The sequence below is a fragment of the Balaenoptera physalus genome (assembly GCF_965194825.1).
Source record: "Balaenoptera physalus genome assembly, chromosome: 16".
Taxonomy (NCBI): Eukaryota; Metazoa; Chordata; class Mammalia; order Artiodactyla; family Balaenopteridae; genus Balaenoptera; species Balaenoptera physalus.
In genome coordinates this window covers 55822767-55840451 of record NC_138898.1, presented here as the reverse complement: position 1 = coordinate 55840451, position 17685 = coordinate 55822767, and the positions used below count along the sequence as shown (strand labels likewise).

Below are 17685 nucleotides of genomic sequence, written 5' to 3'. Positions count from 1 at the left end.
CTTTAGAGGGGCCCATGTGTCAAGGAACTAATGTCTCCAGCCAACAGCCAGTGAAGATCTGAGGCTCTTGTTCAGCCAGCCTCCTGTGTGAGTTTAGAAATGGCTCCTTCCCAGCAAAGCTTCAAGATGACTGCAGCCCTGGTTGACGTCTTGATTGCAGTCTGTGAGAGATCTTCAAACAGAGCCCCTGCGAAGCCACTGCACAACTCCTGACCCACAGAAACCGTGAGATGATAAATGTTTGTTGTTTTAAGCCACAAAGTTTTGGGGTAATTTGTTACACGGTGCTAGATAACTAATATGCTCATCCATATTTGTATTCACTCAACAGGCCTGTGCTTTATCAGCAGATCCAAAGGTGAATTTCAGCTCTGATCCTGTCTGGAGCATTATGAAAGACAAATTGGCATATCCAGAAGTAGTGAGGTACACTGTATTTCACACTCCAACACATGCAGCCTGACAGCCAAGACAGCCATATAGACAGGAAGCTGTCGCTCTACAGGATAAGATCTGAAGGGTGTGGAAACCGGAGACAATTAGATCTGAAAGAGCCTTAGAAATCTAAAGCAACTCCAGTGTGTTATAAACGGGGGTGGAGGGTAGGGGTGGGAGACATGCCTTATAGGATTAGCTAAGCAAGGCTTCCTCTAGGGGCACCTGGAGCCAGACTTGGGGAAGAGTGGTGATCACAGATCAGCAGAGACCAAGTGTGTCTTGATGGACTAAGGATGTCTGCCAAGAGCGTCTGTTGGCATGTACATCAAGTTTGCCACCCCTACTGTGGTGCTTCTAGAATGACTCCAGAACAAAAGGTGACTATACGCCACTGTAGAACCCCAAGTCATAAAGGACTCTGAACTCTGACAATGAGAATATTTGCATCAATCCCCCCTACCCAACATGATGCTTTGTAAAATATTTTAAGGGCTCCCCTACACAGGGGCACAGACATGAAGGCTCTCGCTGGGGTTAGAACTCTGGGACACTGATGTGTGACCAATTTCATTGACTGTGACAGATGATGGGTTGTATCTGCCCTATGGTCACTTCTCAGAGAAAATTCTAAAGCAAGGGATCGGAAAAGGGTCTTCTGACCCACAAGCTGCTTACAGTCTTCGAAGGACAATTGTTCTCACCTTTCATTTGCCCTTCAGGACCTTGGGAATATCCCTTGTCCAGGAGCCCACTCAGCCCAAAGATCACTCCTTCTTGCTCCCAGAAAGAGCCGTTTGCCAGAGGTCTCTGGAAGGTTACTTCATGCCAGGATGGCCTGTTCTGTGCACAATAGTGGCACATTTAGAAGCAGGAATAGCACAAGTAGCCCTGTGACCTTGGCAGGCATCCTTTATTGATCAAGACATTCTTTCTTAGGAACCTGGGTGTGGTCTCAAAGTCCGAGTACACACAGCACTTCCAGCACTGCCTACAAGCCATCGGCGTTAGCATGGAAATTAGATTTGAATCAAGTGCCTGCTTTGTCTTCCTTCCTGGCTCACGTGCTGAGTTTTGCAACGAGCCACCCTGGCTCTCTTTCCTCCACAGGCTTCACCTATGAAAAGTCGCACCTCACCCGCCAACCCTGGCTGGGCTCCAAGAGGCAGGAGAAGCAGCCAAACACACATCTGCCCGTCTTCTCCTTGGCCTGGGAGGCAAACTCCTTGTTTCCAAGTGCGGCATGGATTGTAGGACTCCTTCAGCCTGCAGGACCACCAGGCACAGAAAAGTCATCCGTGTTCACAGTCTGAGAAATAATAAGGTCCAAGTTGCCCAGCCCCAGACACTTCACGGCCCACCTGGGCCAGGAGTCTTATAGGCATTGGGTCTCCGGAAGAGACTGGAAAAAGCATTGTAATGGCAAAAAGTGATGTCCCATGGGCTTGTCGTGTGACTCACCACAGTGAAAGTTGCAAGTGTAGGATCCTGCCTGGGACAAGCACCCCTGTCATCACTACCTAAGAGAACGGGTTTCATGGGCTGAACTGCGCCTCCTCCAAAATTCATCTGTTCAAGTCCTAACCTCCAGTGCCTCAGAATGTGACTATCCTTGGAGATACAGTCTTAAAGAGGTAATTAAGGTAAAATGAGGTCATATGCGTGGATCCTAATCAATATGACTGGTGTCCTAATAAGAGGAGATTGGGACGAAGACATACACACAGCGGGACGACCATGTGAGGACACAGGGAGAAGACAGCCATCTGCAAGCCTAGGGGAGGGGCCTCACGAGAAAACAACCCTGCAACACTTTGATCCTGGACTTCCAGTCTCTAAAACTGTGAGAAAATGCATTTCTGTTGTTTCAGCTGCCCGGTCTGCGGTTAATTCATTACAGCAACCAAGCACAGTAATACAAAGGCTGACCAAGAAATTTCAGCCTAAGGAAGTACACAGTATCTGCCTTTTCCAGGACACAGCAAGTGGCCATGATCAAGAAGAAAGACACACAGCTAGGTGATAATCTCATCCTTGAGAGCTGAGAATATGTTTCCATGGCACTTGTCACATGGAACAGTTGAGAGATTCAAGCCAGCATGTATGGTTGTCAGCCGTAAGCTCGCTACTGAGTTGGGGGAAGATGCTTAATTTAAGACCCCAATCCAGCCTTAGATGACACTAGTGTAATGAAGGAGCCAAACAAGAAAAGAAAATTCAAGTCAGCATGGAAAGTACCACCACAGAGGTTGTGTGGACCAATGCAAGTGTAAAGAGGAATAACAAACTACGTCCTCCACTGCCAACAGTGAGCGTCTTTGGATATTTTTAGACTTACTATACTTGTGTGGGAAGCCCTGCACTGATAATCAATGACAAGATTATGCATGTGGCTACAACCATCACAAAGGGTACTTTTGCAATATCTATGGGAATTTAAAATGCTCTGACCTTTGCCCGAGCCATTCCACCTTCAGGGATATAGTGTACATGGATTTCCTTGCAAAATACAGCAAGAGGTATGCACACTGATGTTCACTGAAATATCGTTTCTAAGAGCGAATTCATGGAAACAGCCTAACTGTCGCGATCAAACAAATCATGGCACAGAGATAAGATGACATATTATGCAGCCTTCGAGAAGAAAGGAATAGAACTGATTGTGCTGGGGACTTCCCTGGTGGTCCAGTTGGTAAGACTCCGCGCTCCCAATGCAGGGGACCTGGGTTCGATCCCTGGTCAGGGAACTAGATCCCGCCTGCATGCCACAACTAAAGAGTTCACATGCAGCAACTAAAGACTCAGTGCAGCCAAATAAATAAATATTTAAAAAAAGAACTGATTGTACCGATATAGAAAGAGCTCCAAGATACAAGAAAAAGAAGTCAAGTCACAAAAAAGTGTATTCTGTGTGACCACTTTGGTATCAGCGTTGAATACCAAAGTGCTGCTAAACACATTCACACACACACTAGCATAGCCTTAGATGATCTTTGTAGAAGGAATTCAGAAAGCCAGTGGGAAGTAGGACAGGCTGGGCTGGGGGGCCGGAGGATGAGGCATTTTGTACCTTTCTGTCCCTCGTGAATTGTCTAACCAAGTGCATCTATAATGTCAGCAGGAGTTATCTAGGTGATGGGATCATAGAATATTTTTTGTTTTCTTCCTATATACTTGTATTTTGGAGAAACAAAGCTGTAGGTGTTGTTTTTTTTAATCTATGTATGATGTATAGATGGGTGAGGTGTTTCTAGATGTGTAAACAGGTATGCATGTGTTTTTTTTATCTCACCTCCTTGGAACCTCTGAGGGAGATTAGGAGAAAATCCCTCATGGGCTTCAACCTGTGGTCAAATGCTTCAATACACACCATTAGCAATTCTGCAGAGCACAGCGGGGATTTCTTTTGCGTTTCTCCCTTGAAAGGAAACCAGATCACAAGTCGCTCTGTGAATCTGAGACAGCTCCCATCTCTGGGGAGGACCCTGCCACCTGAGCATCTGAGCGGCCCCGACATGCAACAGACCCGTGCATGGAAACCACCTCTTGACTGGAGAAAAAAGGGCTTGTGGACAAGGGTCAAGTTCCTGGTGACTGAGCTGGAGGATAGGGAGAGGGAAACAGAGGAAGGGAAGGGACCAGGATGTTGAGGACCAGTCTCTGCCTCTGCTTCTGGGCAAAATGCCTAGAGGGCAAGAGGAGGCAACTTCAGGCTCATAGACTGTTTCAGGAAACCCAACCTTCTCTGCCCGTGAGTACAGGTAACAGGGGTGGAGTGGTTCTAAGGAAGTGGAACTACCCCACCTGCAGCTCGACCTCTGGGCATGGCTCTGGAAGGGGGGCCTTTGGAATCAGAGTCCTGAGTTCGAATTGCATCTCTACCCTCTCCTAGCTGTGTGGCCTTGGACAAGTCACTTAACTTCTCTGTGCTTAAAGTCCTTGTTTTAGGGAAGGAGATGAGCAACAAACACGCCAACAAGCCAATCTAATGACAGCACCAAGATGTGACAAGTGCCATAAAGGAAATCAAACAGATGCTGTAACAGAGAAGAAGGGAGGTCTCTCTGAAGAAGATGGCATTTAAACTGTGACTCCATTTATACGTAGTGGAATAAGCCACATCTTGCCCATTGTATGAGCCCGGGTTCCAGGAGGGAACAGATGGTACACTCGAATTAGGATAATTTGAGAGGAATTTAATAAAGGGACTATTTGTAAAGGTGGGGATGGGGTTAGGGCAACCACAAGAGATAATACAGTGTTCTGGGGCTAGTAACAGTGGGATTTCAGGCTCTGCCACCATCTCTGAGCCTGAATACAGACAGAGAAGGTTGACTGCTGTCTTGTTTAGGAATGCAGCAGCCCATGGGAGGGAGCAGGGTCTGTAAATGCCCTGCCCTCTCCTCTTCCTCCCATAACCTGCATGGCTCCCCATTGCCCAAACCCAACCAGAGGCCAGTGGGCAAGGGAGCCTGGTACTCTGATCTATACAGGGAAGGCTCCCAGGTCACAAAGAGGGTAGAGAAGAGCAGTGGGTGGATCTGGAGAGAGAAACTGATGCTATCCCTCCATCCATCCTTTTGCATCTCTGAGTCTTGGGCTGGCACCTCAGAGTTCACCAGCACTTCTAATCCTGCACTCGTAAGGCCAATGAGAATTACCTTGTGTATGTTTTATGCATGTCTGTTTAACTTTAATTCTCAGTGATTTTCTACGGATACACTTCTTCATGCAAGGGGCTTTCGCTGTCTAGAGCTTGAGACGTTCCAGGTAATCGATAATGCTGCAGCTCTGATTCCAGGTTAAATAACTGAACATTTATTACCCATTACTGGAAGGCACACTGAGAACACTACTGCCAGCAGCACGCAGCCCCGTAAATGCTCACAGCCTTCCCTCTCTCTGTTGGTCCACTCAGATTGGACAGTGTGAAGACTGCCCCGCTTTTAGAAATCAAACCCCCTTTGCTAGTCTAGCCTAAATTGGGATGAAAAACACCAAGGCTCTGGAATTTGCTCACCAAGCTGAGCCTCCAGGGAGGAAGTAACATTTGGCTGTGGAATCGGGCATGTTTGGCTGCCTCTTCCATCACCTGCGCCTCCAAGGGAGACAGGGATGCAGAGCTGCAGTTCTATGGGTTGTGGATTCCTTACTCCCTCCCTACTGAGCTGCTGAAGCAAAAAGAAGTGGTCGCCTAAAAGTGGGGAAGCCAGGCTGGCCACCAGGTTGTGCAGTGAGAAGCAAGAGGACCTACATTTGGGTTGGGTGAGCTGATCTTTCCATCACATCCCTTCTGCCTGAGCTGACAGAAAGCTTCATACTAATGGCTGGGGAAGGACAATAGGGCCTGTGTCAGAAATTCCCTTCAGGGACAAGACACATTGTTTTGCAACTCTGCATCTCTAGGGAGACCTTTCTGCAATCAGAAAGCTGTGAAGCACCCACAAGAGAAGTAGCCATAAGGAATGCATCCTGAAGTACAAGCCCATCATAAGAGGGGAGAGTTAGGTACCATATGTACCCCAGCTCCTCGATACGGAGCTTGCGATTAGAGAGAGCAATAACGCAGTGACTGGGGATCAAAAACAATCTAGAGAAAATCAGAACTAACTCCTTTAGGTGTCCCATCCCTACTCAGCATCTTGTAGATTAAGAGAAACAGCCAGTGCAATTACTTCAATCACTTATGCAAAGTAAGACCAGTTCCCAAATTGGAAGTGACCGTCCAGGCCACCTGGTAGGGAAGGCAGCCTGTCTCCAGGAGGGGGGTTGAGCATTTCCCGCTTCATTCTTTGGGTCTTTACTTGGTGGTGAGATGATCATAATCAAAATCACTACCTCCTTCATCAGCACCATCATCATCATCAAATCCGCCAAAGTAAAGGCATCCAGGGGAATTTTTCAGTTCTCCTTAAACTGGCTCTGGGGACCACAGATAAGCAGGCATCAAATACCCACATGCTAAAAGATATTCCCCAAAAAGGTTGTATGGTCACAGCATATTATAAGCATAGTAAAGGTGCTGATAAGCCCTGCAGTGAAGAAACCAAATTAGCTTTGTTCCCCAAACTTAGACAACCACAGTAACATGACTACCACCTTTTTAGAAAACTGCTCTGGGCACTTAACACTATGAATGCCCTACACAACAAATGTGGGGCACATTCCTTGAAGTTAGTGGTCCCCAACCATGGCTGTACGTTGGAAGGTTTCAAAGATACTAACACCTGAGTCCCACCTCAGTGTAGATGAGCTACCAATGCAGATGGCGGCCAACTTGTCAACTTGACCCCTGCCATGTCTGCTTGAGACCATACCTAGCACTTCATCACCATCCCCCAAACAAAGCCAATGCCACAAAACACTAACCGGAAATGGACATGTTGCTGAACATTCACGAGGTGGTGGGAAGGGGAAAATGTTGCACATTAACAGTGCAGAGCTTCCCGACAATTCCCTTCAAAAATCTCTGATCTTTCCCCATAGTTTTCCTCCAAATGGCAGCTGCTTTGTTCTCTTTTCACTTCTTCTTGCATTGTTCTTCCCGCCCAGCGGTCTCTAAGCCTCTATTATCCTAACCAATTCCCTTTTGAAGCTAAGCTTATACAGCTCACTCAGGAAGAATAGTAGCGCTCTGTTCTTACTCAGATCGCCCCCAGGGGTCTTGCCCCCCAATCCAAAATAGCTTGTCAAAGTGCATTTTCCAAATCCATATCCACGAAAACATCCATTACAAAGAGTTCAATATGAATTCTTGCGGCTAGATGGGGAGGAAGACACCTTCATAAGACTAACTGGGAGAACTGGACTGAGAAAGATTAACCAGGAGGGCTGCATGGAAGAGGTGAGACTCCAGCCATCTCTAAATGATTCATGTAGAGAAAACAGGAAGAATCTGGAGGTTATGGACAGGGTCTGCACAAATCCCATAGCCTGGGAAAGGAGCTGTGGGAGGCAGGAGGAGGAAGAGAGGAGGGAGGCAGCAAAAGGTTTGTATTGTGATAGATTGAAGGCCTTCGACGGAGCAAATAATAATACCAAGCGTGTACCTTGCCCTCACCATGTGCCAGACACCGTTCCAAACACTTCATTTATCTTGCTTTGCTTAAACCCCACAACAACCCAGTGATGTGGGCACTGTTATCCCAGTGAGTCAGCAGCTGGGCTGGGATTTGAGTCAAGGCAGTTGTCTTCAGGGGCCATTTGCTTAACCACTGCATTAAAGAGTAACGAGCTAGAGCACCAATAAAAACAAAGCCAATTAAGCAGGCAGAATGACGAGATTCTGGGTTAACCCAGAATCTTGCTGTCACAGACAGGCGCTTGGACCAGCCGCAGCAGCATCGCCTTGGAGGTTATAAGAAATGCAGGCTCTCAGGCCTCACTCCAGACTTACTGAATCAGGTTCTGCATCTTAACCAGATCCCCCAGGGGCTTCCTCAACACATGAAAATGTGGGTGTTGCTGGTCTGGAAGTTGGGGGTCGATATCGTAAGTCTAGTTCGAGAAGGGGCACTGTGGGTGGAAACAGAGCAGGTAAGAGCCCCGAGGAGCTGCTGGGTATAAATACATTGCCAAAGCCACCTACAGCCGGCAGCAGTCATCCCTGACAGTGAGCAAGACAGGCATGGTTAAGAGCCAGAGCCAGAGCCAGGTACTAATGGCTCTGCCACCCACTCAAATGTGTGACCTCCGGCGAGTTATGAAACACCAAAGACTCACTTTCACTGTCTAAAAGTGGAGGCAAAGGACAGTTCCTCACTGGGTTGTTGAGAAGATTAGGTGGGAAATTCTATATCTGGTGCTTAGCACAGTGCCTCTTAAGTATTAACCCCTCCACCAGCATTATCTATTACTACGACAATGTCAAAATTACAACTTATGGGCATTAAGCTGGCTCTGAAGTCTCAGTTATAGTGACAATTCCTGGGAACACAGAAGAGGGTGCAGAGAAATGCAAAGTGCAGGTGAGCTAAATGTCCTCATCTTGCCTGGATGGAGTTCAAAGATGCCATTTCACTCTTGACTGACTATTAGAAAAACAAGGGTTACAGCAACCTTTTCAAAGAAGTGAAAGGCAACCACATGTATAATGCCTACCTTCCAAATCAGCAGGTAAGATAAAAGCAAATCAAACAGAATCTGCAACACCAAGAAGACAGAAAATAAATGAAACAGCAAGAAAAGTTCTTTTAGGGAATAACTTTTTAAATGACAGGTGATCAGACACATATAATGGCAAATATACTGATGCTGAACTCCTCAGTTAAAGGGCTACAGACAGGGTGAATAAACAAGATCCATCTATAGGCTACTTCCAAGAGACATCTGCATTTCCAAGAGGAAATTTAAAAAGAGTAACAATGAAAGGATGTGCCCTGGCCCATGGGAACCAAAGACAGATGGAAAGCAACACTGATTTTAGGAAAACCCAAGGCAGAAAGCATTACCCAAGCTCAAGATAGTCATTGTATATTAATAAAAGCTTCGTAACCAGTACTAGTCAGTAAATCTCCCTTGTGAGTCAAAGAACATGGACTCAAAATATATAAAACACACACTGTGGCCAGTACCAAGAGAAACCAACAGAAATATAGTAGCTCTGGGAGACCCTAACCAACCCATCTCAGATTAAAAAAGGACCCAAGGCCCTTATTGTAAAATTAATAAGGTTTGTCAGATAGAGAGCACAACTTTACAAGTGTCCAAAGGGTATTTCAGGAAAATTTAGCCAGACTTGCCCATTTATCGATCCATTCACCCACCCACCCAACCACCCAACCATCCACCCACCCAACCACCCATGCTGCTACCCATTTACCCACCCATCCATCCATCCACCTACCCACCCATCCATCCACTGATCCATCCACCCACCCATCCACCTAACCAACCACCCATCCATCCACCTAACTGCTCACCCATCCATCCACTGACCCACCCATCCAATGTGCATTGAGAATCTACTCTCTACCAGGTGCTACACAAGGTGCTGGGGATCCAATGAAATAGAAAGATACGGTGCTTGCTATTAGGAATTTTACAGACCTCCTCCAAGCACAAAGAAAAAAGTAGACAAAGTTGACAAAGTTATTAAAAACAGAGGCATGATCATAAACAATGGGGTGTGACAGAGTGTAACAGGAGTAATAATGTGTCAGCAAAGGTCTCAGGTTTTCATTCAACAAGACATGTGAAGACAAGTGAGCAAGATGTGGTTCTTGAAGAGCTTATATTTTAGTAAGAGAGAGTCGAGTAAGTAAACATGAGCACAAGAAAAGAATATGATTCCGGATAGTGCTAAGTGCCATGAAGAAGATAAAACAGAGCAATAGAAAAGAACCTGTGTGGGGCAGGAGAGACGCTGATTCTTTGGCCAGTCATCAGAGGCTCCTAAAAGGAGACGGCATTGGGTCTGAGAGCCTCCAAGGTCAGAAAGGTGCCTGGGAGCCAGCTCATGTCAGGGTGTCTGGACATTATTCTTAGAACCACGGGAAGCCTCTGGATCTGCCTGGGTACTTTGAGCGGGTAATTCCATATGGTTCTGCCGGGCCCAGAAGACGCCTTGGGTTCCCTGGGGAACCAGACACCCTTCTAAGCCAGAGCTACCTATGCCGGCAGGCTTGCAGCATCCACAGAGGCTCAGATGGTAAATCCTGCTCTAATTACACTGGTAATTATGAACTGACACTTGCTGAGCTGGAAAGAGCATTCCTTCTGTTAGGAAATGATCGCTGGGAAGCCAGTCCCAGCCTCTCAAACAGGGAGGGTGCCGTGAATTTACAAACAGCAGATGGAAGGAGGTGAGATGGGAGCATAGGCACCACCCTGAGAAGTAAGTGAGGAGCCTGGACGCTGGGAAAGAGACTTGCTGGAACGTCCACACCACCTCTTCCTGTCCTCAAGGCAGCACCAGAAAGAACAAATCCCACAGTCAGTCGGACCCAAATTTTAATCCTTGTCCTCCTCCAGGGAGCTGGGTGACCTGGAACGGTTATTTGCCTCTCTGGGTGTGAGGCTCCCCACCTGCAAATGGGTTTACTAATGACCTTTCTTGTGGGAGTCCACCGGGCACACAGTAGATCTGAGAAACGCCAGACCCTTCTCTCTGGGTTCTCCCACACCTCTTGGTCGGAAGCTCTGGAGGGAGGAGGAAGGAAAAGAGGATAAAAGGAAGGGAACTGCCAACCATAGAGGTTATTATGCTCCCCGGTGATGCTGCAAGGGAGTTAAAGAACCCGTGATAATAAGATTCTCGCCCGGTGTTCCCTGTGACGGAGAACAACAGAGACACGAGAGCAGAGCATCCACCAGAACGCACAGAGGAGGCAGAAGAAGGCAGGTGATCAGAGGAATAAATCCACTGCAATCTGAAAAACAGCCTGCCTGCTTTCATCCATCTGGGAAGTGATGCAAGGACTCACACTTCGGCCAAAAACACACTTTTTTCTACCCAAACCACCCTGAGTGCAGCCATGGGCGTGGCAGTTTTCCAGAACAGACCCCCTTGGGGCTAATCAATCTTCTCCTTGGCCTGGCCATGTCTCCCAGTTCCTCGGCCCCCACTCTGAGCTAAGCTTGAGAAATATGCCACTGCCAAGGAGATTTATCCATTTAAAAGGTCAGAGAATTACCGCCATTGAAACCTGTGCAAGGAGCAGGTGTAAATATGCCCCAGCTCCCCTTTGTGCTTTATCATACTCAGGAGAGGAAACCTGGGGGAAGTTACTTTCCAGGCAGAGCATTTAACCACTTGGTGCCTGGGGAGCCAGGAACTCCCTGGGGACAGGACCTACCTGCCCATGTCACCTGTATTACCCTCTTCTCCCTCTCACCTGAGAAGCATCCCATCTCCAGCTTCCTGGGCTGCCAGCAATGCTAGGAACCTAGAGCCTCCCTGTGCAGTTTTGTGCAGCATCCTACTGGGGGTAGAAAGATGAACAACTCCACACAACAAATTCAGACCTCACCCCAGTTACTGCCAAAGTATTGAGAACGCAGGATACAAAGTCAGTTAAAAAACAATCACCTTGACCGTAGATGCCAGATCATCTGTTTTGCAATATGCTTCCTAGTGGTTTTACTTGGAAGAGAGAAAAGTGGAATGTCATTCCCCCAAAAAAGAATTCTCATTTTCTCACAACTGACTTAGAAGTTCCCAGCATCTCAAGATGTTCTAGGGACTGTGTAGGTCTAGGAAAACCCAAACTGTAATGGGTTTTTTAAAAAATCACCACACTAGTGTGGAAAATGTTGACGGCTGGGGGAGTCTGGAGAAGCCTGCAGACACAACAGGAAGAATCCAGGCTGCAGAGATGCATAGACCCGGGTTCAAATTTCAGCTCTGCTGCTTACAAACTGTGTGACTGTGGGCAAGTTACTTCACCTCTCTGGGCTTCCACCCACAAACCCTGGTAGGAAAAGAGAGATGATGAGACCTAGTCTGTTTATGTGCTGTGGAGACTGAGACTAATTCAAGTATTATCACACGGCTTACAGCTGATACCCAATGAATTGTTATTACTTTGTCAAGTTGACCTTGTCAGCCCTGAGAGAAAGAGAAAGAGATTGAGTAACCAGTTCAAACAACCTATCAGCAAATCAAGTGACTACTCAATCAACTGGCCCAGCAACTGCACAGACTCTTCAGAGTTTAAAGGTCAAGATGCCACATGGAATGAGGGAGACAGGCCAGGAATGATACATTTGGTCCCTTGAGGTGAGAGGAGCCTAACTGCCCTCCACTTTCCCTGCACTCCTGCTTTCCCCAGGGCAGTGCACAGAATAGGATGTGCTAAATGGGGCTGACACCCCCAAATGCAGGGAAGCATGGTGGTTGGAAACACAGGCCCTGGAGCCAGCCTGCCAGGCTTCAAATCCCAACAGACACCAGAGACCTTGCCGAGACTCCTTTTCCTCTTGTTACAGATGGGAAAGTTTTGCAGTTCTTCAAAAAGTTAAACACAGAATTACTATATGACCCTGCAAATCCACTGCTAGGTATATACCCAAAAGAAGTGAAAACAGATGTTCAAACAAATACTTGTACACACATATTCAGAGCAGCACTATTCACCATAGCCAAAAGGTAGAAACAACCCAAATATCCACCAACAGACAAATGGATAGACGAATGTGGTCCATCCGTACAATGGAATATTATTCATCCATAAAAGGAGTGAAGGGACTTCCTTGGTGGTCCAGTGGTAAAGAATCCACCTTACAATGCAGGCAACGCAGGTTTGATCGCTGGTCAGGGAACAAAGATCCCACATGCCGCGGGGCAACTAAGCCCGCCTGCCACAACTACTGAGCTCACGAGCCTCAACTAGAGAGCCCACGTGCCGCAAACTACAGAGCCCACGTGCCCTGGAGGCTGCAAGCCACAACTAGAGAGAAGTCCACATGCCGCAACGAAAGATCTCTCATGCCACAACTAAGACCCAATGCAGCCAAAAATAAATAAAATAAATAATAATTTTTTTAAAAAAGGAGTGAAGTACTGACACAGCTACCACGTAGATGAATCTCATAAACATTATGCTCAGTGAAAGAAACCAGTCACAAGTGGCCACACATTGTTGGTTCCATTTATATGAAGTGTCCAGAATAGGCAAATCCAGAGAGAGAGAAAGCATATTAGTGGTTGCTTAGGGCTGGGAAGAGGGGGAATGGAAAGTGAGTGCTAATGGGGTTACCTTTTGGGGTGATGAACATGTTTAGAGGCAGTGGGTGCACAACACTGTGAATATACCAAATGCCACTAAATTGTTCACTTTAAAACGGCTACTATTATGTTATACGAATTTCACATAAATAAATTACTTCCAAAAAAACCCCACAGTTCCTCAAATTCTTCTACCAATAACCGGCAGCCAACAGCAGGAGCCTGGGGAGTGCGGCTCCAGGGGACAGAACGCTGGGAGGAGGGGAGGGGGCCGTGGAGCACAGAGCCCACTCTAATCACCCGTCAAATGACAGAGACCCCAGATTCAGACTCTCCGTGAAGCCTCCTTCGCCACTTAAACCATCTCCAGTCCACTCAAGGGCCAGCCACACGTCTCTCCAATCCCATCACACAGGAAATTTACATGTTTAATAAAAAGCTGCCGTCTTGACACTAATCTTAGAAAAAAAAATTCTTACATTTGTATTAATTTTCCTTCCCGGTTTTAATTGAAGAGAGCATACAGCATCACAAGGGAAATAAAACCTTACTTTGTCTATCTGAGGGCCATGTGGCTTCATTAGAAATTACATTAGTTCCTCATTAAGCAACAATAATAATGTAGAGTTGGAATCAATAAAAAAAAATGTTTTGCCCCAAGGTATAGGTCCATTTGGTTCAATTATATTCTTACATGGCCAAACTCTGGTGGCTCCAATGCTAATAAAAATGTGGCGTGATGCCGGAAGATGTGGGCTTCCTTTATTTGCCTTCAAATGAATGATGAAATAGAGGGAAGGGCTTGATTCCCATCCTCACGACCACTCTCATCATTCCTAATGAGAAGCCACCTAACCACCCATCTAGAGCTCATACATCAAAGGTGCAAATAAGTTTCATCTCACCAGCCCTCCCTGATCAATCAGTAGTAACTGTTCTCTCTAAGGGTTGAGTTGTGCTATGGTTGATTACAGATGTCTGCCTTGGGCATGGGATTGGACGGCCATGCCTGGTAACAAGTTTGTGCCAGTTATGTCCAGGAGCCCCTCCAACTGGGAGGGGAGGTTAAGAAAACTATAGGTTATGAGCACTGGTAATTCCCACCCTTCTCCTTAGCATGCCCACTGCATGGCTGGGCTGGGTTTGCACAGTAATAGAGAGGATGAGACTTTTTTACCTCTTCATTTCCATCAGACTTAACAAAAATCCTAAATCAGGACAAAATGAGTACTTACCTCACCCTCGACCAGGCTGTATGGCAGGGACAGTAGATCCTGCATAAAAAAATACAAAGACAAGAAATGTTGAGTTTCGCATTGAAACAATTGCTTTTCCTTTGTTTTTCTCTTAGACAAAATAACTATGCTCCTTGGAAAGAAATATTTGATTCATTTATTTCAAAAATGTTGATGCGGTGCCTAACACAAGCCAGGTGCTATTGTAGGCTCTGTGTTTTCAGCAATAAACGGATGGCAAGTCCCTGCCACTGGGTGGGAGAGAGGAGGAAGGACGTGGCAAATAAGGTAATAAATAACCATAAATGAAGATAATGTCAGATAGTAATAAGTCCAATGATGATAACAAAATGGGTTGTGGGATAGAGAATGACAGGTGCTACTTTATGTTGGGGAGGGTTGAAAGTGAATGACAAGAAGGAGCCAGACATATCTGGAGTAGATATTTTCAGTGTAGAAACAGCAGTTACAAAGGCCCTGGGGCAGGCACGAGTGGACAAGGGCCAGGAAGCAGGAAGTTTGGAGTATCGGGATAGTCAGACACCAGGGAGGCAAGCAGGGGCCAGATCATGTCTAGCCTTGAAGGTCAACATATGGAATTTGGGTTTTCTCTAAGCAAGTTCGGAAGCCACCAGAAGATTTTAAGCACACTTTCACAGAACCAAAAGCCACACCCTACTCAGTAGGCCCTAAGAGCCCCCATGCTGTGGACTGACCCACGCACATGCTCCACTTGTTCTCAGAATGCCGAACCACCTCCCAGCACAGGAAGGGCCCCGGCTGAGACGAAAGGGAAAAGGTGAGTTGCACAGACACTTTGTGAAATGCAAATCCCAGGGCCAGGTGGACCCCGGGCCTGGGACATCACTATCCAAGCCAAGTAAACCTTCTCTTCCTTCCTGTCTCTCTCCGCCCTCTGCTCGCACTTCCACCATATTTCCTATTGGTCGAGATGGTTTCCCACCTAAAGGGAAAGAAGACACCACAAGCTCCCCTTTTCCCTGCCCAAAGCTCAGATTGAGCCCCTTCATCACATGCCTGTGGCCTCCCCAAGCACCTCGGACTCCAAGGCAGAGAAACAAGAGAACCCCTTTCCTGGACTCTGCTGAACCAAAGAAAATGCCCTGGCACTGGCTAGTCCCAGCCAGGGCTCCAGGCCCAACAAGCTGCAGGGAGCTTAACCAAGCCAGTACCTTAAAGACAAAGCGATGGGAGGTTGCTCTGCTTTGCTGCCCAAGGTCTTGGACACAGCAGACCAGGCCACCTGAGACGACAACGTTCCACCGTCACCTCCCATCCATCCCAGGCTGAGCTCCGGGCTCCCCTCCTACTTCACAGGGTGGTCATGGGGATCAAGTGAGATACCACACACCTGGTTCATGGCCACCACTCAGCAAAGGCCCCAGCATCAAGAGCTGTTATTAGCCTAGACCAGCATCTTTGCCCAAAGCATCTTTGCCGCAGGCCTTTTTGCCATAAACATTTTCGCCACAAATATTTTCACTGCAAAACTAATTGGCTGTCGGGCAATTTTACTGTAAAAGATAAAATAACAAAAAAGTAAAGAGTGATGTTAAAAAGGACATAATGAAACATGAAAAATGAATAACAAAATTTAAGACTATCGTGAAATACAAAATATTTTCACACATTTAAAATGCATGCAAAGGGCTTCCCTGGTGGCGCAGCGGTTGAGAGTCTGCCTGCCAATGTAGGGGACACGGGTTCAAGCTCTGGTCTGGGAAGATCCCACATGCCGCAGAGCAACTAGGCCCGTGAGCCACAACTACTGAGCCTGCACGTCTGGAGCCTGTGCTCCGCAACAAGAGAGGCCGCGATAGTGAGAGGCCCACGCACCGCGATGAAGAGTGGCCCCCGCTTGCCACAACTAGAGAAAGCCCTCGCACAGAAACAAAGACCCAAAACAGCCAAAAATAATAAATAAATAAATAAATAAATTTATAAAATGCATGCAAATATTATACAATGGAATATTACTCAGCCATAAAAAAGTATGAAATAATGCCATTTGCAGCAACATGGATGGACCTAGACATTCTCATACTGAGTGAAGTAAGTCAGAGAAAGACAAATATCACATGATATCACTTATATGTGGAATCTAAAAAAACTGGTACAAATGAACTTATTTACAAAACAAAAATAGAGTCACAGATGTAGAAAACAAACTTATGGTTACCAAGGGGGAAAGGGGAGGGGAGGAATAAAATGGGAGACTGGGATTGAGATATACACACTACTGTATATAAAATAGATAACTAATAAGAACCTGCTGTATAGCACAGGGAACTCCACTCAAAACTCTGTAATGACCTATATGGGAAAAGAATCTTAAAAAGAATGGATATATGTATATGTGTAACTGATTCACTTTGCTGTACAGCAGAAACTAACACAACATCGTAAACCAAGTATACTCCAAAAAATTAATCTAAAAAATAAAAATGAAATAAAATGCGTGTAGATTCACAGCAATACTGAGCAAATAACTGAGAAGGATCCATCTCAAACACCAGGATACGTGTTTGTAACTGAGCTCTGTATCACTGCTGCTTCTTCTTGGCAGATTGTCACATGGCCGTTGGTGAATGTTCCAAAGTTCTGTTGGAAACATGGGTTCAACTTTGTGCCTTCAAATCACCGAAGCATTTGCAAACTGATGCTATCGTTTTCTAGTATAATATGTGATTTGGCTTTGCACTCTCAATTTCACACTTCCAGTAAGTTTTATCACCGTGTTTTCTATCAACTACTTCGATAGAGTAGTTGTTACCATCCACTGTTTTAAGACGACCACATCTACTCATCACTGTTTAGACCATCATGAGGGCGAAGATGGATGGAATATAAAAATGGGAGTCCTGAGTCAGTGAAGAAACGAAACCAACTGTTTTCCAGTTATTTTATCTTTTACAGCAAAATCGCCTTAAGGCCAATTAGTTATGGGGTGAAAATGTTTGCAGCAAAGATGTTTACAGCACAGAAGCTTTAGGGCGAAAATACCTAGAACCATTATTAGTATGTTTATTACCACTGTTGGTCAAGTCCATGCCCCACAGATTAACAATGAACGTGGGCTAGGACTAGACAGCACAGACCGTCCACGTAAAGAGAAATCTTCGGGGACATGACAGAGCTAGAGCCACAATTTGGAAACAGGTAACTCGTGGAATAAATGTTGAGCTGCTTCTCCTACCAGCTCCCAAAGGCTGTTAGACCAGGCACACCTGTGGCGTTTCTCTCCTGTTCGCAAAGTGTAAACAAGAAGGCTTGTCCTGCCTGCCTGTGTTGAAAGGCACAGGCAGGGTAGAGCACCCGTCTTCTCCT

General features: G+C 46.3%; 1 protein-coding gene and 1 long non-coding RNA gene across 2 annotated transcripts in view; one reads left to right on the top strand and one right to left on the bottom strand.

Annotated features, from left to right (window-relative positions):
* RBFOX1 (RNA binding fox-1 homolog 1) overlaps positions 1 to 17685 on the bottom strand; it is a 2204869-nt gene that overhangs the window by 1963035 nt on the left and 224149 nt on the right. Inside the window, exon 2 of the mRNA XM_082429022.1 lies at positions 14338 to 14376. Within this exon, the coding sequence (XP_082285148.1) occupies positions 14338 to 14376 (39 nt within the window). The remainder of the gene's footprint in view (positions 1 to 14337; positions 14377 to 17685) is intronic.
* LOC309644867 overlaps positions 1 to 17685 on the top strand; it is a 793618-nt gene that overhangs the window by 623792 nt on the left and 152141 nt on the right. The window lies entirely within an intron of this gene.